The sequence below is a fragment of the Bombyx mandarina genome, chromosome 10, assembly GCF_030267445.1.
Source record: "Bombyx mandarina strain Sakado chromosome 10, ASM3026744v2".
NCBI lineage: Eukaryota > Metazoa > Arthropoda > Insecta > Lepidoptera > Bombycidae > Bombyx > Bombyx mandarina.
The window spans coordinates 15,400,727-15,424,934 of record NC_143217.1 but is presented as its reverse complement, the minus strand read 5'-3'; the positions used below and the strand labels follow the sequence as shown (position 1 = coordinate 15,424,934).

Genomic DNA, 24,208 nt, shown 5'->3' with positions numbered 1-24,208 from the left:
ACCTCTACAGTTCTGTGTTATATGACAAAGGTAACAGATTCCTGCAACGGTACAGTCTGTAGGGGAGAGCTTTTAATTAATAGAAGCCAAATATTGACGCGTGACGTGTTAAGGGTAGGTTACAACGCTTCTGAATTAATCATAAAAATTTGTGTGTATGCTTCGTTTTCATTGAATTAATTGACACAGGTAAGCGCATTTCATGAGAATGATTAGACGGATTCGAATATATTTTTAAGTTCCTCATAATACGAACAAGCATTTATGGGAAGACAATAAGACAAAAGAATCACAAACGATTTTATTGATTTTATTTTTCTCTCCTTTGAATCAAACCGAAGTTTCATACACACTACTACTCATGTGTAATGTGTAGTGGTAGCTCACTAATTATTTAAGTATCCTAGGCGAACGTGTTGACGGTTTTTGTGCTGTTTATTGGAATTTATAACTATAACAATTTTAATGGCTAATAAATAATAAAAACTACAATTAGATCGAAATCTCAATTGCTCATTAACGCTCACGTGATTTCGTGGCAGCGGAAGTAAGTAAGAAAACGCAAATAGCCAGAGTAGGTTCACATCGCCCTATCACTAGTACTCAATTTAGAAATCAGGGCGGGGTTTTCGATTCAAAATAAGACCGATGCAAATGGAAGAATTTGATTCGAGTCTTACACCCTAGCAGTGGGTAATAGGAAAGAAAGAAGAAGATATGAAGAGTGGAGAAGTAAGAAAAGTCGAATCTCTCTGGATCGCATACCAGTATCTACTAGTTAAAAAGTCGAAGGTAAAGATATAGTGAGAAAAGATTTTCCTTCGTAATTTTTCGGAAAAGTTCGTACTTATCGTGCTCTCTCAAATAGTTTCAGTACCCATCTTAGAGCCGTAGGGGTAAGTCGTATCAGCAGTAGATATATATAGAGTGGATAATACGCAATTCAAATATTCGCTATAGTTTTAATCATATTTTTAGATTACTTATAAAATATAGTTGTATAGCCATGCCGAAACCTCGAAGATGGTTAAAAAATCCAGACTAAGGAATTATTTATAATATTTACCTGTACTTCATATCGGAAAATAACAAATTCAAAAATAGCAACAACTCAGAGTTTTTTGGCAAAGTTCAACACCGAATTTCGGACGCAACGGGCATATCTAGACCAAAATTTTGAACCAGGAAGAAGAATACAGAAATAATAGTAATTGTAATCTCTATATACAAAAATGAATTGCTGTTCGTTAGTCCCGCTAAAACTCGAGAACGGCTGGACCAATTTGGCTAATTTTGGTCTTGAATTATTCGTGGAAGTCCAGGAAAGGTTTAAAAGGTGAGAAAATATAAAAAAGCTCGGAATTGTATAAAAACAAACAATTTTGTTTTTCCTTTTTTGTGTCCCCTTGATGTGTCTTTTATTTATCGATTGAGGCACTACGAAGTCTGCCGGGTCAGCTAGTTATTTTATAAAATCATGCATATTACCATCGTTTTCTTTTATAAAGCTTGAAGATTGAATCAGCTTGTTTCGCATCGCCTTAATACATCCAAGCACAATGTCTATTAAGACAGAAGACACTGTATATAATTGTTCCTATCCTCGAGGTAATATTTAACGTTCGAAATTACCAGTCTCCCCTCGTGCCAGAGCAAACGAAAAATTCAATCATTTCAAGACATCTTTCGAATCCTTTGAAAGGTTTTCGATTCTTTTGTTTTAATGGTAAAGTATTGTTTGTCATTTGTGACGGGCTGCTTATTCTTCTGAGTGCAAAGCCAGGTTTCTTCTTGTTAAGCTATTGTTTATTTATAAAACAGAATATAAGTGGCGGACATAATTCCAAGCAAACCAATCTAGCGAATTTTTTTGTATAGTATTTGCTTTTATTAAAGTTTAAAAGTGCCATGTATTTTTTTTTAGTTTTTGGATTATTTAAAGTGTCCCAAAAAGGCATATTAAACTTTTTGCGGCATACTTTTGGGTTAATACCTTGGCTCAAGTTACCTTGATTGAATTAGTTTTGTTTTTGTTGGTAGGTAAGGGAACGCGTTGATACAGATCGTAGTAGTGATGTAGCGAGTTAATATCAATCAATTCATGTATTCCACAATAGTTCGTCACAGCGAAATGGTTGCCTATACTTTATATTGTACTGACCTTAATCAATTTGTTCTGTAGCTTCGTGACCGCCATCCGTTCCTTCTGTGTTCTTCTCTTCTCTTCCTCCAGCTGAGCTTCGAGCTGCTTAATTCGTTTTTCCAACAGTTCCTGTAACAATCAGAAAATTGTCAACAAAAGTGGTAATGGATTTTTGTTTTGCGCGATGTATTTTTTCGGATGTTTTATTTGTCGATACTAGTGCTAAATAGTGTTCTTATTAGAATACTAGCCGTACTCGCCGGCTTCGCTGGATATTTAAAATTAACATTATTATTTATTGTCATTATTATTAGGCAATCCAACACTCCTATAAATATTAGCCTATCCATTAAGTACATGTATTTTCTACATGGATACCAAATTTCAAGTCAATCGGATGCATGGTTCAGTAGTTATAACGAAACATCCGTAAAAACCACTGTAGATTTATATATTAGTATAGATTTGATCGAATAATAATAAATAATAATAATATAGCCTTTTATTCAGATCTTTTAGTACAATGAATTTTTAAACTTATGTAAAAGACTAGCATTAAAATCTTAAACTTAATAGATATGAATAAATTTAAACTAATATTTGTTGTTTGGTTATCTTTCCTAGATCCAAGCACATCCAAGATTTGATCTATTATTACTAAAATCATAGCTGCCAATTCGAAAATTCGCTTTTATTCAACCTCAAGGAGGTTAAGTGATATGTAGACCACAGTTTATGCATTTTAATAATTTCAAATCCGACTTATTCTTGCTTTAAACCGTATACGTTTCAACAGTTCCCAACAAAATTTTGAAAGTACATCAGATCGGTTCATTTCTCAAGTCACATTCGACTCCGTAATGGGAACGAATTAAATACTAAAGTTGCAACATTTAGATCGTTCACGCTCGGAGAGGTCATTAAAAGAGGCCATTTTGTTTTCTTTTTAATTATTTTTCTCGTGGGTCGTTATTGCAGTTTTCCAGTGTTGCCTGTTAAATGTTCCACTCCATCTTCATATCACAGACATTGATAATTATAATTAAGTGAAAGAAAAGTGAGAGTGTATTTTATTATAGTCAATGGGTAAACGAACTCATTGCCCACCCGATTTTAAGTTGTTAGCCGTTGATAGATACAAGCGTGTAGGCTGCCTCATCCATCATACCGGGGCACACCTGTCTCGCGGTAATTTGAGGTACGATACTCCCAATCTTCGTCATAACCTTATCTCCTGATGCGGGCTCGACGAAGCATGTCTCTTATCATGCTACCTAGGAATTTGGAATTATTTTGGTATATAGTGAGGGCGAACTCATAACATACCCTATTTACTTACGATTATCAAATACCATGAGCGATTTCGAAAATTTATCGATTTTGCAAATTTCGTTCTTAATACGGCAATAAATTACAGGATGAGTGAATCCATTGCGCAAATTGATCATGAACACGTGCGTGTTAATATCTGCTAGCGGGATTGGTACTTCGACATAGTTGTGTCACTAGTTCAAAAGTAGCTGTTTCTTTAGTTTCTTAGAAATTAAATTCTCATAGGCTGGCAACTCTAATATTTTCATTGTTTCAAGTCAAATTAACGTTGTGACTGTAATTATGTTTGAGAAGCCATTACGCTCGGCTTAATGTGCCAACTTCCCTTTATTTTCTTATTTTATAGCTTTCCTATGAGTGCGAATTGAAAAGTTTACATTTAGAACGCTACGGAGATTTCCTTTGATGTACATATGTCGTTATTTTCTGAATTAACTGGTGCACGTGGATTGGCCGGTGTTCCCTAATCAAACGCAAGTGTGCTCCATAGCTTTGTTTGTCTCAGTGTCTGGGAAGGCGCCCTATCAACTCGTATCGTGTTAGATTTCGTGGGAAGGTAAGTCGATATCTAAATTCTCACGTTTTCTGATTCAGATCGCTCGGGACCTAAGATAAAGCAGCTCTCACCCAGCTAGTCCGAGGCTCATCGTTGGAAGACTTTTCGTGTGGTCACCGTTTTCGATTTTAGCTAAACATAAATAACAGTTGAGGGCGTGAATGGCTGGCATGTATACTAAAGTATTGTCAAATTCTAAGCTCGGAGGAACATTATTTATTATCCACGGGCATTAGTGAGGCGCAGTCGAGCGCACAGCTAACCGGATGTGACGTCGTTTATCCAGTGTCATTAGCCGGAAGCACCCGTGTGGGGTTTGGTTGGCGGAGGACTGCATGCATTCTGTATAATATGGATTTTTTAAATCATTATTATTGTTTATTTTAAATATTATTATAAAAAGTTGCGTACTCGTTATTACGGTGGAGTTTATCTCAATCATCACCATCCATCGCGCTTCCAGCCTGTTTAAGGGGCTTAATGGGGCAAAAGCGATTAATAATTTTAATATACTTTAGTTTTATTGTTAAAGCCTAGCGTTTTTTCTTGTCAAGATATTATTTCCAACGTTTCAAAAGCCATCCGTGACCCCGAGATGAAAGCTTAAAAGTAGTTTTAATTATGTTTACGACTCATGAAAATCGAAGAAAATTAGATATTTTAGTTATGTAAATACCAAATAATCCACGACATTCCATCCAAATGTACTATAAATGTAATGTACACATGTTGATTTTAATAGTAAGAATACATTTCAAACATATAAAAGGTTTTTTAGGAGGTAATTCTCCGTAAATTGTTTTTCATATCGACGCTTTAAAGGCAACCGCGACTAAGCGACAATGCGTGAACTTTACAGTAGACTAATTTAAAGTTGAAATTAATTTAAAATATACATGAGAGATACCTGAAAAAAAATTCTATTTTAACGAATCTACTGTAGGATTGAAATTATTTTAATAGACCTAGAAATATATTTTTTTTGCGCATCGAATATACTGTTATTGCCTATCATTTATGTACAAAGCAGTTATTGTCGCTTAGTCACGTTTGCCTTTCAAGCGTCGATATAAATCCACCAGTCGTATCAATGTTGCTACAAATTAGTTAAAGTTTGAACACCTTTTAAAAACCACAAAAATTTACTATAACATCTTAAATTTACTAACAAATAATCCCGAACTGTACGAAATGGCGACATACTATATTCTATTTGAGGACCTCATAAATAATATGACAAACGTTGAGTCCTTTCCGTCCGCCCACGCCTCATTTAAACTTCGCCCTTTGCGCCTGAACAATACATTGTGACCCTTGTAGAGCCTGAATTTTTAGAGACAAATGAAAATGCACCTTAAAAATTAGCGGACTTAGTTTGTATTTCAAGGGAAACACGTAGACAGTGTTATTTGAATGAAGAACAATTAAATTTGTGACATAATTATCGCATAGAATAAAATTCTGATGTATTAAATTAAGACCGGCTTTTTTATTAAGATACTAACTATAAGATAGAAGAAAAATAATATATAGTATATTTTTTTTATTAAAACTATTAAATTAGCATTCGACCAAAAGTATGGCGAGAACGGCTTAATGGGCCTAAAAACACCAATAGTAGATTCGAAAGATCTGACAAGACAACGCGGAAAGTATTTTGCACACGAAAATTTGCATCAAATACTATATAATTTTATTATTTGGGCTTAACACCCAAAGCATTTTTATGGTCGTCGTGGCCTAACGGATAAGACGTCCGGTGCATTCGTGTTGAAGCGATGCACCGGTGTTCGAATCCCGCAGGCGGGTACCAATTTTTCTAATGAAATACGTACTCAACAAATGTTCACGATTGACTTCCACGGTGAAGGAATAACATCGTGTAATAAAAATGAAACCCGCAAAATTATAATTTGCGTAATTACTGGTGGTAGGACCTCTTGTGAGTCCGCACGGGTAGGTACCACCGCCCCGCCTATTTCTGCCGTGAAGCAGTAATGCGTTTCGGTTTGAAGGGTGGGGCAGCCGTTGTGACTATACTGAGACCTTAGAACTATATCTCAAGGTGTGTGGCGCATTTACGTTGTAGATGTCTATGGGCTCCAGTAACCACTTAACATCAGGTGGGCTGTGAGCTCGTCCACACAGCTAAGCAATAAAAAAAAAAAAAAAAAAAAAAAAAAAAAAAAAAAAAAAAAAAAAAAAAAAAAAAAAAAAAAAAAAAAAAAAAACAGTACAAGAAATGATTAAATCGATCTGTGTTTGGTTTGCTGTATAATTGATTTTTTTCTTAGTTCTTAAACTCAACCTAAATTTAAAAAAAGATGTTAGTATCGTGGGACACCGGATAAGAACGAAGTTCCATATTATATATTATTCCATATTATATAAAATATTAATTTTAAGTTCTATTCGAGGTATAAAGAAAATAATTATTCGGGTATACATTTTTTATTATTATTTTTGTATTGATAACAATAATCGCAAGGGTCAACGACTCCGCAGTGCAATGGAGCAGCCTCGCCCTGGGGGGACCGCCTGCATGATCACGGTATGTACGCCAGGAAACTATGATTTGGCAAGAGAAATACGAGAACGTCTATCAACTGTGTAACATCTCGTCACCGCGATTCAGGCATTGTTGAATTTACGTGCAGCGACTTCTTTTGATAAAAAAATAAATAGAAAAAATCTTACGTTACGGACTTTTTTTCCGGTTAGGGTACCCCTCCGCATCGTCCCATAGGGAACTTCGTTCCAAAAAATACTGTAATATATCAATTATTATGTCAGAGACGGTCATTAGTATAGTAACTTAGCTAAACGAAACGCAGCACGATTTCCGAGAGATGGCATCACGATTGCGGTATCGTCGGAACTCGGCTAATTTCGTGCTACGACAGAGCCTAGCCGATGAAGGCGCGTAGACGCCATCACACTTACCAACTAACCTTCTTGAAGAGCGGTCCTAGGAATTGTCATACGTTTCATCTGCTAAGCTCGATCACCCTATTCTCCTCTATGATGTCTGATGATGGTGTTAATAATTGTGGCTTCTCTCCGACATATATTTAATTATTATTCTATGATTTTTAGTGGACGAATGGTGGATCTTTGTTTGGCGCCGTAGATGCCGTTGTATATTAATAACAGCTATATCAACGTCAAAATGGGGGATTAAATCTTTTGGAATGAACACCAAACACCAACCGACAAAATTAATGTGCTTTCTTATTGAACCCTGATGATGTACAAAACTTTAAGTAGGTAGATTCTGTAATAGACTTTTAAATTTAGCATCAAATGTAATTTATGGTAGAAAGAGGATAGACAGATTCGCCTGTTTCTAAAATCGGCAGCCTTCAGTTTAACCGTGAACATGACGTTTGCAATAATCGTGTTCAAATATCGGGAACTCACTAAAACTCACGACCAGAATCCGTTTGAGAAATATATGAGCAAGATTGATATTGGTACATGACATACGTATATAAATGTGTTATTTATACATACTACATAATCATATACTGCGGAACGTTAGAGCATAGTCATCTTCACGGCTTTATCATATGCTAAGATCATTTAGTTAAATCATAATACCATAAAATAAATAAAAATGTCACGCGTCGTTATATGGTTAAATATATATCAAGCTAATAAAAACGTGTTAATAAGGATTTAATTAGTTAGGTATCGATGTTAGGCAATAGCTTTTTTACTGGTGGTAGGACCTCTTGTGAATCCGCACAGGTAGGTACCACCACCCCGCCTATTTCTGTCGTGAAGCAGTAATGCGTTTCGGTTTGAAGGGTAGGGCAGCCGTTGTAACTACCTAGTCAGGTCATAAGTATTGTCACACAGTAAAAACTTTTCTTTTAGAATGCTGGCCACAAAAAAGTTTATTGAATTCGAATTTCGAATTGTTCATGAAAATAAAAATGTATACTTTTAGAATTTTACTCATTTTTAAATATGGAGTGGACGCTTAAAGAAGACCGTGTTGCAGTTATTGCGTTGCATCGTTACGGTTACGCGCCAATATAACCAAAAGATTCGTTTATCGTACCATCAAACGATACAATGAAGACTCTAGTGTAGATGACAGATCAAGAAGTGGTCGCCCTCGGTCTGTTAGGACTCCAGCAGTGATAAAAGCTGTGAAGCCGCGAATTCAAAGAAATCCCAAACGTAAGCAGAAACTGTTGGCCCTTCAGATGGGGTTAAGCAGAACCACGGTGAAAAGGGTGTTAAATGAAGACTTAGGGCTTCGGGCATATCGAAGAAAAACAGGACATCGTTTGAATGCTCGTCTAATAGACCTGAGACTGAAGAGATGCCGCGCTTTGTTGAAGTGGTACGCGGGAAAAAAATATCGGGAAATTCTTTTTTCGGATGAATAAATTTTTACCGTAGAAGAGAGCTACAACAAACAAAATGATAAGGTGTACACACACAGTAGTGAAGAAGCGAGCAACCGTATTCCGCGTGTCCAACGAGGTCATTTTCCATCCTCGCTCATGGTATGGTTGGGAGTTTCTTATTGGGGACAGAGGTACATTTTTGTGAGAAAGGTGTAAAAACGAATGCAGTTGTGTATCAAAATACAGTCCTGACGAACCTTGTGGAACCTGTTTCTCATACCATGTTCAATAACAGGCACTGGGTATTCCAACAAGATTCGGCACCAGCTCATAGAGCGAAGAGCACACAAGACTGGCTGGCGGCGCGTGAAATCGACTTCATCCGGCACGAAGACTGGCCCTCCTCCAGTCCAGATTTGAATCCGTTAGATTACAAGATATGGCAACACTTGGAGGAAAAGGCGTGCTCAAAGCCTCATCCCAATTTGGAGTCACTCAAGACATCCTTGATTAAGGCAGCCGCCGATATTGACATGGACCTCGTTCGTGCTGCGATAGACGACTGGCCGCGCAGATTGAACGCCTGTATTCAAAATCACGGAGGTCATTTTGAATAAACTTTAATGTCATAAGAATCTATGTTTTGTTAAGTTCATTTTGGTATATGAATGGTTACATAATGAATAAACTTGTTTCATTATTTTACATTAAACATGTGACAGAATTTATGACCTAAATAGGTATACTGAGACCTTAGAACTCATATTGTCTCAAGGTGGGTGACGGCATTTACGTTGTATATGTCTATAGGCTCCAGTAACCACTTAACACCAGGTGGGCTGTGAGCTCGTCCAACCAAGTAAAGCAATAAAAAAAAACTTGGACGTTATAAACCATCAAAATATCTGCGTCCCTTCGTTGGCTGTTTAAAATGAAACTACTGAATAAATTATCTAAAAACATTCTAGCAGATAGTACGATGTATTGAAATATTACAATTAAGGTGACTGCCAACCAGAGGCCGTTGTCATTGAGATCATTTTTCAAGCGCCCGATAAATTCGTTTCCGTGCCCTCGTCGGGATGTCAACTCCAAGGAATCGTATCATTCCGTGTGCGTTTGCATTATAAGTCTTTTTGATCACGAGCTTCTTGATAAATATCTAGAAGATTCAAGTGACCTAGCCTTTTTTTATATTTACCGTCATTTACTTATTTAAATGACAGATTCTGCCAATCGCGCCGGCGACAGTACATGCTCTTAGATATAATGATTTAAAACGGTAATGCCGCCAATAAACTGCTCTTGCGAAAAGATTTCATGAATATCAATTCCTATCTGAGAGCGCTAAAGATATAATTAGTGGATAACAAAACTGTAATAAACGTTTTACGAAGGAATCTGGTGAAAAAGTTATTACAAGATCTTTTTAAATACCTCAAATGACCCAAGCTCCTAATTTCGGAGATGCGCCCGAGGAAAATGCGAGCGAAATTTCCAAGTATCTTTTTTGTGTAAATCAACAATTAATTGCACCGAATGATTCGACGGCGAACTGTATTTTATCTATTAGCAAGAAATTTAATGTAATTTTTTTATTGCCCTTGTAGGCAGACGAGCATACGGCCCACCTGATGGTGAGTGGTTACCGTCGCCCATAGACTTCAGCAATGCCAGGAGCAGAGCCAAGCCGCTGCCTTCCGAAACTATTAAACTTATTATTTATTATTATACTATATTAAACTAGCTTTTATTAAACTGTTCAAATTGACGTTTAGATTAGCCCACTGAGTTTCTCGCCGGATCTTCTCAGTGGGTCGCGTTTTCGATCCGGTCGTAGATTCTGCGAAGCACGGCTCTTGCTAGGGTTCGTGTTTGCAACATCGTCAGGTTTGAGCCCCGTGAGCTCACCTACTAATTAAGGTTACGCTGATATGGTATCTCTAGACCAGCTCTAGATCAGCTTAGGTAGGAAAAAAAATACGTTTAGATCTCACATCTCCGGAGATTGTCAGTTGCAGTTTCTTTAATGCCAAGCTCGCCAAGAGGCCAAAGAGGATCTGAAGTCGTCGTGGCCTAAAGAATAAAGATGCCTGGTGCATTCGTGTTGAGCGATGCACCGGTTTTTGAATCCCAGGCGGGTACCAATTTTTCTAATGAAATACCTACTCAACAAATGTTCACGAATGACTTCCACGATGAAGGATTAACATCGTGTAATAAAAATTAAACCCGTAAAAATTATAATTTGCGTAATGACTGATGGTAGGACCTCTTGTGAATCCGCGTGTAGGTATCACCTCCCCGCCTATTTCAGCCGTGAAGCAGTAATGCGTTTCGCTTTTAAGGGCGGGGCAGCCGTTGTAACTATACTTGAGACCTTAGAACTGATATCTCAAGGTGGGTGGCGCATTTACGTCGTAGACGTCTATGGGCTCCAGTAATCACTTAACAAAAAAAGGCCGCACGTATCCATCATAAAAAACATTATATCCGAGCATCGTATAGCTCCAGGTCTGTACAAGTCGTTGTCTCGGCAGATCCATTCGTTTCGCCACAAAGGCTAAGTGTCCTATTGTCGTTGCAGTTGTATCGGCTACATCCACGTTTCCCGGTATCCATTTATCAACCGTACCTTTCCTTTATTGTATCGTAAATTCGCGAGGCAAAACTCCTTAATGACTTCTTTATGGTGATGAAAACGGACCTTTTGTGCAAATCGTATTCACTCGTTTGAGAGTTTTACGGTGATTTTCAAAAGCTGTGTTTCCCTTCAAGACTCGCTGGTATTAGCTATGTTGTTTTGTAAGATTGATCAATAATGTCGTTGAAATCATTGCTGTAGCGAAAGCTTGTATTATTTTATCTAGTACTCAGTATTAAGATTATCAGATTATTTAGATTATCACTATATTTTTCTTTTTGACTCAACAACCTAATCGTCTTTGACAAAGTTTTTTTTATATTGCCCTTGTAGGCAGACGAGCGCACGGCCCACCTGATGGTGAGTGGTTACCGTCGCCCATGGACTTCAGCAATGTCAGGGGCAGAGCCAAGCTGCTGCTTAACGCTAAAATCAATGTTTTATGAATATCAATGTTTTAGTAGGATAGCGGCTAACAGCGTAAATTGCCCAAAAAAAAATTATGTGATACGACAATAAGTTTAACCGCCATCAAAATTATTTGAAAAAACATTGTAGTCGAACGAGTGAATTAAATGGAAATAAATGTGTGTATTTTTTTATATTATTTATTGCTGAGATGGGTGGACGAGCTTACAGATCACCTGCTGTTAAGTGGTTACTGGAGCCCATATACATCTACAACGTAAATGCGCCACCCACCTTGAGATATAAGTTGTAAGGTCTCAAGTATAGTTACAACGGCTGCTCTACCCTTCAAACCGAAACGCATTACTGCTTCACGGCAGAAATAGGCAGGGTGGTGGTACCTACCCACGCGGAATCACAACAGGTCCTACCACCAGTAAAACCACCAGTGTAGTCTACAAATATAAAAAAGAACCTAAGATGCAAAACTGAACGAAATAAAAAATAATTATAATTTTTCATTCATTTATTCCAACTGTAATATATGTATATTTAACGGATATCCTATAGTCCGCGCTAATGCAATTATCTTACAATCATCGGTTTTTAATACCTGAAAAAAGTCGATTGGAAATATTGAAGTAAGGACCAGAAAACAGGAGGTCAAACGAATCTAGTTTTAACTGCATCGTTATTTATGCTACATTTTGGCATGCGGTCACTAAGCTCTCATTCTTCTAGTCGATGACTTACAGGAATCCTCTTGTCGATGGCTTAAGGCGACAAGATCCCGATCGTCTGTAACGGTATCCGCGGTATCCCCATGAAGTATCTCCTCCAGAATGTCGATGGCTTAAGACGTTATGAGTGTGTCACGGGTATGAATTGTTGATGACGGACAGGCCACGAGACCGTACTCGAATCCCGGGCGGGCCGCCGAGACAACGAGACGAGATTAACCCGAACGAATTAGCCGAAACCCTTGTGAAACCTTCGGCGGTGGTTCGATTAACAAGCTTTTTAATTATGCCGTATTATTTAATATTAAAGATGCAGTTTTAACGTTAACGAATAGAATATTGTTTTGTGGCGGTAGCCAAGAATACAAAGACTCGCTTACGACAGTTTCAAGATAAGCATGCATATATACAAGTTCCGAACAATAACATTCAGACCGTCGATCTACCGAGCAATATCACCAGCTCAGTGAAAGTGTGGTGGTAGCCATCATACAACGCAAGATATTTGTCAGATGCCTGAATCTCGCTAACGACATTTTCACGGCAGTGACGTCACGCGTCAGTATATCGATAAGAAATGTCAGAATCTAGCGAGTAGACTTTACCATCGACGGTTGCTTATGACAAGCTCATCAGCATGCTCATAAATTAACACTCAGCATAAGCGACGACGTAGCTTTTCCCCACACGTGTGGTTCTGAGGACCAAAAACACACAACAGCCTATGACTTGCACGCTCACCCCGTGACTTTACTCACCCTCTTTCATCCATCATTAGCGGACAATGGCTAATCTAACGTGTAGGGCACTCTATCACCGAAGCTTGTAGATTGAGATCATAATTAAACAGCCTGATCGATTTTACATATATTCTATATAACCAACTCAAAGGTGTAGTCAAAATCTTGGTAGTCGGAAATTTTAGTGTTTGAAACATTGGAAATAATATGGTGACAGTAAAAAAATGCAAGATTAGGCCGATAAAGTAATTTTAATTATTATATATCAACATCATCATCATCATCATCATCATTCTTCTGCCCTTCTTCCAGTCAACTGGGGTCGGCGCGACATGTTTTCTCCTACCATACTCTTCTATCATATACCATTTCTTCGCTCACTCCCTTCTTATACCTATCGTCTTCAACGCAATCCATCCATTTCATAAATACATTTACACATAAATTTTGATTATATCAACGACCCGCGAAAACTAAAGTAAATGCTTACGCAATTAACAAGATTCAAGACTGCTCGAGACAATATTTGGGATAACTATTGTTACTCGCTGGGGCTCGGGATAAATAAAATTCCACCAAAGTACAACTAAAAACTGTATTCAACACTTAGAACGCTTAAAACACTTCACTACACTTTTAAAATTCTCAATTCGCTTCTTTCGCTTCGCTTCAGGTGATCCGTTCGCTGTTTCGCTTCGGATAGTTCCGATTACTGATTGACAGTCTGCGTGCCATCTCTGCAACACTTTTATAGATACCACATCCCTAGAATTATCAAGAATATTCCACAAATCTCTAGTATTGTGTTTCCGCTATCTCACAATAGATGGCGTTGTAGTTCTCGAGCGTTCTAGATGCTGCTAGGTCTTTCGGTATTCGTTCGACTGTTTGGCGATAGATGGTGTTACTCTTACCGGCGTAAAACTATCATAGATTACAAGAGACGTAAAGAAATTTCACTCGCGCTAACAACGTTCGAACCATCAGACTACCGAGCTATACTTCCTCAGTGAAAGATCTTATCCGTCGCAGTCGTCACTGAAAAACTTTTCCGAGCGAAAAAGTCTAAAGAAAAGCAAAGAGGGAAACGCAAAAGTAACAAGTGAAAGTAAAATAGTATTTAAGAGGATTTTTTCTTCCTCCTTTTTTCCTTCCTTATATTCGAATTAGAAAATATAGATATTTAGATATCTAGATACCTATAGACATTTAGAGCCAGCGATATCTCACAATATTTTTACAAGACAAGTTTTTTTTTACAAAGGAATGCATCGGGCGTCTTATCTTTTAAGCCACGATGACCTTAAGCGTTATGTATTTAATATGTTTGGTATATAATATGTCTCTCTCTACGCGATCGTAATTGAACTCGTGCGTGTACTCCAGCTCAATGTGGTCAATTTAGGTCAAATGATAATGATGAATACCACAGCGACAGTTCATAATTTTTTTTTTTTTTTAACACACTTCAAAAAAGGAGGTTCTCAATTCGACTGTATTTTTTTATGTTTGTTACCTGTTAACTTTTGACTGGGTGAACCGATTTTGATGATTTTTTTTATTAGAAAGCTGACACTTCCCGTGTGGTCCCATTTCATTTTAGTCCAGTTCTGATAATGGAATCCATGAGAAAGCCATATAAATCTTAAATTTGCATGAAGTACGTGCGCGACAAATAGATGAATAACTAAATAAAATATATATATGGCATATGTCCCATCGGTTATATATGATGGCTCAACCATCAACTGGTGTTCAGTTGTAAAGGACCTAGGCCTACTTATTGACTCCAGCCTGAGTTGGCGAGCCCAGGTCATCTCCGTGTGTCAGCGAGTTACACTTACACTCCGTATGCTTTACCGCCTGAAGAATTTCCTTCCGCCCGAGGCCAAGACAATGCTCGTTCAAACTTTGGTCTTCCCCATGATCGACTATGGTGATGTGTGCTACTTTGACCTGAATGCAGATCTACTCAATAAACTTAACCGGCTTCTCAATAACTGCATTCGATTTATTTATAATCTTCGGAAATACGATCACGTATCTTCTTATCGCTCCCAACTCAAATGGCTCCCCATTCGTCAACGCCGTAGCTTGCGTGCTCTCAGTACTCTTTACTCTTTGTTGCACTCCCCAAATCCACCTGCTTATTTAACTAATTCCTTTCAATACTTAGGGTCTGACCACAGCCGAAATCTTCGTTCATCTCACAATCTTCTTCTTCGCTGTCCTCCACATAGTTTTGACTTTTTACATTCTTCATTCACAATTCAGTCTATTCTTCTATGGAATACGCTCCCACTCAAAATAAGGTCGGCCACTACACGTGAAGCGTTTAAGACGAAGGTTCGAGAACTGTTTCTCAGAGAGTTAGCAGAGTCATCTAATTGATAATATTTGTTTATATATGTTTTTATATGTATATATTTATGTATATCTATATATTTATGTATATGTATTTATTTAAGTACTATGTATTATGTATGTTATATATACACATAATATATGTTTAAGTAATATCACCTTCACACTACACCTACCAAGCTTCATCTCTTCACTCCCCTAAGGTAGACTGTTAGAGAATGCCTATGGCATTAAGTCCGCCTTTATACTTTCTAGTATAAGAAGTTATAAATAAATAAATAAATAACTCAATATCACGTCAACCTATTTCGATGATTATTGTTTTTAGTGTATAGTTTTTAGTGTAGTCGGTTTTTGTTAAAGCATGCCTATTTACAGTTATCATTGATGTAAAACTTCGTTCAGTGCCATTGCAGTCTTGAAGGTGTAGCGGGCATAATTGATCCTCTTTTATTTACAACTAGGATTTCGATACAAATAATTAAAATTTTGATGATCTAGTTTCAAACGTGTGATGTTAGCTACAGAAGTTCCATCGCAGTGGTATGAATGGTTTAGGAACTGATGCGGGTTCCGACAACTTATATTTTTTATTTTCAATGCAAAGTTTACTGTGCTGATGAAATTCAGCTGGAATGTATCGATTACACTGACATCCATAAGTAGTTGAATACTTAATTGTATAAAGTAAACGAACAACTTCCAACTAAAGAAATAACATCATGTTACTATACTGAAACATGTACCCAGCACGCATGTATAAATTATATGAATACTGTATACATTTTGAGTAAGCCTTGATAGTGGGTGGAAAGTCCATTTGGGCCGTGAAGCAGTCATGGGTGGGGCAGTTGATACACAATACAGTTAAGACTTCGATGCCCACATTATAAGGCCGTAAGCTGCTCCGCCCAACCAGAGCTATAAAAAACCCTAAACAAGCTAAAAACTTTTATTTATAATAATAGGTGATAGATACAAAATGTGCAGTTAAATTATAACGGTTTCGGATTCGTTAATATGAGCTGATAAAAACCCTATCGGTGAAATTTTGGTAGTGAAAGTATTTTTGCCAGAATGCCCTTTTTTTAAATTGAATGCTAAGCCTCAGACGTAACTTCAGCGCTGATTGATGAACTTTTCATTTGAAAGCCCCTGCAATCTGAGGCCGCGCAAAGAAATGTATTCCTTGAAAAGATTCCCATTGATTTTTTCACTTCCATGCTTGCTACAAGAAATCGCAATTTTTGCTTCGGGTCACTTTGTTATCGTATTATGATTATATGGCCGATCTTCAAAATATATTAAATTTGGTAATTGAAATTAAAAGCAAATTACCCATGTCTGTTCCCGGGTGACGCTGAAGTACGTTATGCCTTAAAATTACCAAGGAAGGAGGAAGAGTTTCAATTTAGTCTTAGCCTAAAAATGGCACTAAAAGGTCAACAACCGAAGCCGAGCCTTGTGTGAGGGTTAGTAAGGATTGGTTATAGTGCCTTAACAGTATCTAATAGTAAAAGTCATTTCAAATAATATATTTAGGGCGCTTAGCTCTTTGCTACTGGAGAACATATCTGCTAGGAGAACTTAGCTGCAAAATGACATCTACAAATGCTGATTGGGAAAAATAGAAGCGTTTAGTTTGAATATATCGGGAGACGAATCTTAATGATCTTTTCTACCTAGTCTCTGGTAGCCTACGGGGCTATTCCAGCTTCCAGCGCAGACGGAGATGACACGGATAGGATACTCGGACCAAGGTGCCTACAGGATCCTACTGAAGATCAGATACTTAACACAGAATGTCTTTGAGGGTCAAAATATCGAACGGTTCATTCTCCGTGTCGACAAATCACCGTTTATTGAAGGCAAGACCACTATTTATGATGGGTAGACGATGCTCATGGTCTACTTATATAATAAGTGATCCTCCGATCTTACCATAAAAAACTTGGAATTTTGAATGACATGATTAAAGACAGATTGAGATAGCTTGATAAGAATATGTGCTACAGTGTTACCTATCAGCTCTCGCTGGCAATACCCTACCACAAGAAACTAAGATCTCAAATAGGGAGTTAAAAATAGTAGCAGTAGGAAGTTAACAGAACTGCTCATTCTTACCTTTTCATATCCATGTCTTAAGTTACCGCCATATGAATATTTGTTGAACATATCACTACACTGAAATTTTCAAGAACCACAAAAAACAAACCAGCTCCGACAAAGTTTCATTTGCACGCTTTGTTTCTCAGCAAATTAATTTATCCAATGCTACACTAAAAAAATGGTATTACCAACGAACTTTACAATTTTATCACACAACCCTAAAAAAACTAAATTTCCCTTCGTAAACTTTTAATTTCACTTAGTAAGAAGACGACTTAACTGTTCCACAAATATTTTTGAATAGATACATTAAAGAGTCAAATTTCCGAGATGTTTTATCTCTCGTTCTAAACATCAATTCACGGGCCAACGTTGTTGATAATAATTGGCCATATCACCCGTAAGAGAGTCTGAGATGCGTTGCTCCCGCGCGCATTGCGGCACTCGGCCGCTTACGAGAATGAGTTTCAATTAATCGTCATAGAGTATTTTAACAGACATGCTACATTATTTGACGAGTTACGCGTGACGGTAGCCAACACAGAACACAAGATATTTGACAGATGCCTGAATCTCACTTACGACATTTTCAAGGTAAGCTGGCATATTGTTATATAATGTACAAGTTCCGAAAAACAACCGGTCTACTGAGCAATTTCAGTCGCTCGGTGGAAGACCTTCCCTTTTTCATATACCCGCAAATACGCAAAATCTTACCGTTTACCACCATCATATTTCTAGATGCCAAATAAATTTCCCAGCCCACCTTCCGCTATTGGAACCCATAGACAACAAATCCGCAGACACGAGATCAGGGTCCTAATTGTATTGCATAACCTCTTTCCCATCATTCAATCCGAAATTTATCTCTGCTTGCGGCAGAGATAAACAGGATTAAGATATCTAAGTCGCAGTAGGTATTGTATAGTAGTTAGAGAGGGCTGTTGTTAGTTCTCCGGTGAATCTCTTGGTCGGTCCCCTTATTCGACACCCGCCAAAAGAGACGGGGCGACAGGCCGACATCACACAGTCCAAAAATTCGAATCCATGAAAGGTATTGTTGTTGTTGTCCGGTAAATTATGGTCTAATTAATTTGAAGAATTAAAATCTTGTGACTTTTTGCCTTTCATATCGAGAATTAGTAAAGTATTATGCGCAACGTGTAGTACTGCAGACGAACGCTCAAGATAACATGGACAGCGTGAGGACATCGAGACTAACGAAGAATGATAGCTCCACATCATAAAATACAAATATTTTGAACTTATAATGCGATCAAAATATGCATAAGTTGGCGAAGCAGTTGATCGTGGGACAGGGAGCCAAGTCCTAACACGATCTTGTAAAAGTATCATAAAGACAACAAGAGAAATTCTACAACGATCTATTGAACTGGGGTGGGACTGAAGGAGATAAATCATATACGGTCAAGATCCTCATTAGCGAGGGAACTGCAAGAAAATGCACGACGAATTGCCAAATTGTTGATTTAATTGTTTTTGCGCTGAACTATGCATACTACAAGATATATTTTTTATTGCTTAGATGGATGGACGAGCTCACAGCCCACCTGGTGTTAAGTGGTTACTGGAACCCATAGACATCTACAACATAAATGCGCCACCCACCTTGAGATATAAGTTCCAAGATCTCAGTATAGTTACAACGGCTGCCCTACCCTTCAGACCGAAACGCATTACTGCTTCACGGCAGGAATAGACAGGGCGGTGGTACCTACCCGCGCGGACTCACAAGAGGTCCTACCACCAGTGCGTTGTATCAAATGTATAGACAGTCTCTTTTATCAAATCTATGCCGAAACGTATTTCAACGACATCACGATGCTATCTGTTGAATAGCCGCTTATCAGAATCATTTAATTTGTTATTAAAGGGTACTTACATTTTTTTGTTTCTTTTTTTCTTGGTACACGCTTTTATTAGCTTAATCTAACCAACCTGATGACCACTTGCGATTATCCAAAATGATCAATTTTTCTTCCGGGGGCCGAACCTCCTACGAGGTCCCCGCGCCTAGGGGGCACGCGGGGTATGTGGGACTTGACAATCTGCAGATGTTGGGAGCAGACCGTGGGCCCAAGGAGTTTTAGGGCCCTACCGAAGCAAAGAAAGGCATACCTTAACGCATTCGTGGCGCTGGTGATCGTTCAGTTCGTCCGATATCCACTTAACAAGATTTACTGGTGGTAGGACCTCTTGTGAGTCCGCACGGGTAGGTCAACCACCCTGCCTATTTCTGGCGTGAAGCAGTAATGCGTTTCGGTTTGAAGGGTGGGCAGCCGTTGTAACTATGCTTGAGACCTTAGAACTTCTATCTCAAGGTGGGTGGCGCATTTACATTGTAGATGTCTATGGGCTCCAGGAACCACTTAAAAACAGGTGGACTGTGACCTTGTACATCCATCTAGGCAAAAAAAGAAGAAAAAAAAATTTTTTTTACCTTGCCAATTTGATGAAAATGGACCTATATTTTTTTGATGCTAACGTTAAGCTAACTTAGCGATAGATTAAGTATCGTCACCGTCAGTGTGTTCACCTTAGTTTTCGGGCGAGCATGAGGTTAATTTTTTAGGTCAAAATTTCCATGTCGGAAGCTTTCAAACTAACGACGAGTTGTGCGTTCTTTTGTAGTGTTCGCTCCATACACGCCGCCATTGTTGTGAGCTGTTTGTGACGGAATTCGTATTCCATAATTACACGTATTTTCATACTGTTAATTTGATGATTAAGTACATAATGTAACGAAAACCGAATACTAATCACTAAATAAATAACTGAATTCGCAATTAGAGATCCACACTTTTAAAATAAAATTCATTTGCATTTGGAATTTATTGCCATTTAGGTACATACAGAATAAACAGTACGAGACCGTGGGCTGTAGGTTGAGATTATACCGGAATTGGAATTCGGTAATCACATCACTTGAGTACCTACACCAAAGTACTTTAGATCACGAACGTATCTAAATGATCTAATTTCAAAAGATCTTCCAAACTGCAGGAATTTAATTATCGTATTTCGTCCGACAGAAATTTTAAACGAATTAACTTAAAACTCACAAAGGCACAGATACAAACGCGCAGACAGACAAACGGATTATCCAGGCGAGTCGCGGGAGGGTTGAGGGATCAAAGGCCGCCGTCCATTTGGGAAATTTGTTTTTCCATTACTCAAATTGGGTTCTGGTTACGACGTCACTTTAGTTAGTTGTTACGTTTGTAATATTTAGGCGGGTGCGATAATTAAACACTAACATCATAGTTGCATTGAAACTATGCTTTAAAAGTCACCACTTCGATAAAGCGGCACGAAACGAGAACCCTCTCATCGTGGCAGCCGGGAACTACATTCCCGATCCTGCGGACAGAATGGAAAGCAGTCGACGTCGCCCCAAACACGTCATTTCTGATCGTCCCGATCCACCAACGGTGTTTTTAGGTACCTCAAGCACCGGTCATCGTTCTCGTCGAACCCGTCGCTTGCGACGAAGGGCTCGACGTAGGTTCTGCGAAGCACGGCTCTTGCTAGGGTTCGTGTTAGCAACGTCGTCAAGTTTGAGCCCCGCAAGCTCACCTACTAAAAGGTTACGCTGAAATAGCCTCTCAAGACTCTCAGCTTAGGTAGGATTTTTTTTAATTATAAGTCATAGTTCGAAATGATTTACGTCTCCGTCAACAGGTGGCGTTATTCACGAAAAACGTTTATCAATTCCAGAACGTTCCATATTCATAAATCTAACCAATTATTCGTCGTTCAATCAAACCCTTTGATTCAGAGCGTCCAATATGTCAATGGACAACAAAACAGTCGGGACGTACTGAAGCAATCTGTTAAATGACATTTACCCGAGTGATTGATCACATTTTTGTGATACCGAAAGGACATTTAATATCGAACTTTTTCGGGGGTAATAATTTATTTGGACATAAATATGTGCACGTTTTGTTCTCTGAATGTATTATATCTAAAATTGGTACACACCCATTTTTTTCCCCTTCAAACACAATAACCGTACAACGAATTCTTAAACTTACACAACCTACCACATGCCAACTCCTAAATGAATAGTATGAGTTCCTTTATTACTGCAGCATGGAGTCGTGCCAAGCAGACACTATCAGAATAGTGGGAAATAAAAACAAATTGCTGTTATTGATTGTAGAAAATTTCTTCTATTTCCGCATAGCGGTGAATGCGATGGTTCAGAACGTTGCTTGGAACCTGCGACTTCCATCTTCTGCATTAATATAACCTTTTATCATGAAACCGTACCACCCTGGTCTTCGCTGTAGTATCTGCACGTTCTTTACCTGTATACCTTTTTTTTTATTGCTGATATGGGTGGACGAGCTCACAGCCCACCTGGTGTTAAGTGGTTACTGAAGCCCATAGACATCCATAACGTAAATGCGCCACCCACCGTGAGATAAGAGTTCTAAGGTCTCTAGTTACAACGGCTGCCCCACCCTTCAAACCGAAACGCATTACTGCTTCACGGCAGAATTAGGCGGGGTGGTGGTACCCACCCGCGCGGACTCACAAAAGGTCCTACCACCAATGATATGGATATGATCGCTGTAGTATCTGCACGTTCTTTATCTATATAACTCGTCGTCTTGTCTTGATTACAGGCGATACGCTATCGGATCCTCCCGATCCACTCTAGGAGCTTTTCAACTGTCCAAGCACCGGTCTCCGTTCTCGTCGAACGTATTGTCAAATGCGACGTGCAGCCTAGCTTTTAAACACAGAAGTCGTCGTGGCCTAAAGGATAAGACGTCCAGTGCACTCGTATTGAGCGATGCACCGGTGTTCGAGTCCCAGACGGGTACCATATTTCTAATGAAATACGTACTCAACAAATGTTCACGATTGACTTGCGCGGTGAAGGAGTAACATCGTGTAATAAAAATCAAACCCGCTAAATTATTATATGCGTAATTACTGGTGGTAAGACCTCTTGTGAGTCCGCGCGGGTAGGTACATCACCCTGCCTATTTCTGCCGCGAAGCAGTAATGCGTTTCGGATTGAAGGGTGGGACAGACGTTGTAACAATATCTAAGACCTTAGAACTTATATCTCAAGGTGGGTGGCGCATTTACGTTGTAGATGTCTATGGGCTCTAGTAACCACTTAAAACCAGGTGGGTTGTGAGCTCATCCAACCGTATATGCAATAATAAAAACCACAATAACACCATCTACACAGTTCGCCTTTTAGACTAGCCGATGTGCCAAATAATCCTTGTCTCCATGCTACTAGGTGAGCAACAATGTTTTCCATATCAACAGCCTCTAAAAACCATTTTAAACCAGTTAGTGTTACTTATTTGCACAAAAAACCTACAAATGAACTGTAGACATCAAAATCCGTATATACAAACACGTAATGCATTAAATAAATTGTCTTAAGAGACATAACTGAAGCCGAAATGGGGGGTAATAGAGAGGGCACAAATAACATATGCGCCACTTAAGCTAATGTTCGTTGAGAATGGGATGTGCATAGACATGAGAGATGTAATGGAGGATTGTCATTACCTAGCGTGGATATACTTGATCCACGATATCTTAAGAAGGGGAATTTAAAAATTCAAGGCGAAGGGATTTTAGAAATGTGCCGCGTAGGCGAATTCTGTCTCATAAATATAACTAGATGATGACCGAGCTTTGCTGATTTTTTTTTTGATAACGCCATCTTGGTTAGTTGCCCTCAATTAAGAAAAATAGTATTATTATTCGCCAATACATGTCGGGAAGAGTTGATTATTGAAAAACGAATAAAACAACATTTTCTGAAAATAAATCGTAGCTAGATCGATTTATCGCCCCCGAAATCCCCTGTATACTAAATTTGTTTGGAGCCGTTTTCGAGATTCAGATTATATATATATATATTAATATACAAGAATTGCTCGTTTTAAGGTATACGATAAAAAAAAATAGCTTGAAATCTTTGAAAATGTCACAATTGTCAAAGGTTTTAAATTTAAGATCTCTCCACATTAGGTAAGGTGAAGGGAGGCGATGCAGGAAGCGGACTTTGGCTGTACGCGGAATTAATAATCGCTCTGCATAGAAAGATGATATGTCTTAAAATGTACTTCAGAATGTTTTCTTGATAGTACCATCACTAAAGCGTCTCATAGAATACTATTAGTAATAATTGTATGTTAAAAAACACAGTTTTTCCTATTTTAAATGTAACTAAATTAATTCTGAATATGTCACAATCGTCAAAGGCTTTGAGGTAACTACACTTGAGACCTTAGAACTTATATCTCAAGGTGGGTGGCGCATTTACGTTGTAGATGTCTATGAGCTCCATTAACCACTTAACACCAGGTGGGCTCTGAGCTCGTCCACACATCTAAGCAATAAATAAAAAAAGGTATCTTAAGATTAGAAGGTGGAAGGAGACGATAAAGAAATCTGACTTTGGCTGTTATTTGGCCGGGATTAAATTGCTCTGCATACAAAGATAATGTCTTAAAATGCACGTTAGAATGGTTTCATAATAATACCATCACTAACGCGTCTCTTAGAACGCAAAAAATGTATATAAAAAACTAATTATTCTAGCTTTAAATGTAACTAAATAATTCACAGCCTAGCCTGCTTTGGACGTCTTTGAATTATCAATTAGTATTACGTCTCATGACATAACGTATGCATAATAGTAACCCTCAGATCCTTGGTAAGCTGTTACGGGAATCAGAATGTATGTAACTACAAGGCATTCACGGACTAAAGGCTTTATAGATCGAGCTGTTGGATATTTTTTATT

The 24,208-nt window shown here is 38.3% G+C and overlaps 1 protein-coding gene across 5 annotated transcripts in view; it reads right to left on the bottom strand.

Moving 5' to 3' along the window:
• LOC114246971 (uncharacterized) overlaps positions 1-24,208 on the bottom strand; it is a 357,666-nt gene that overhangs the window by 167,769 nt on the left and 165,689 nt on the right. For all 5 annotated transcript variants that reach the window (XM_089730729.1, XM_089730727.1, XM_089730728.1 and 2 more), the window contains exon 3: positions 2,162-2,272. In XM_089730729.1, coding sequence (XP_089586855.1) covers positions 2,162-2,272 — 111 coding nt within the window. The remainder of the gene's footprint in view (positions 1-2,161; positions 2,273-24,208) is intronic.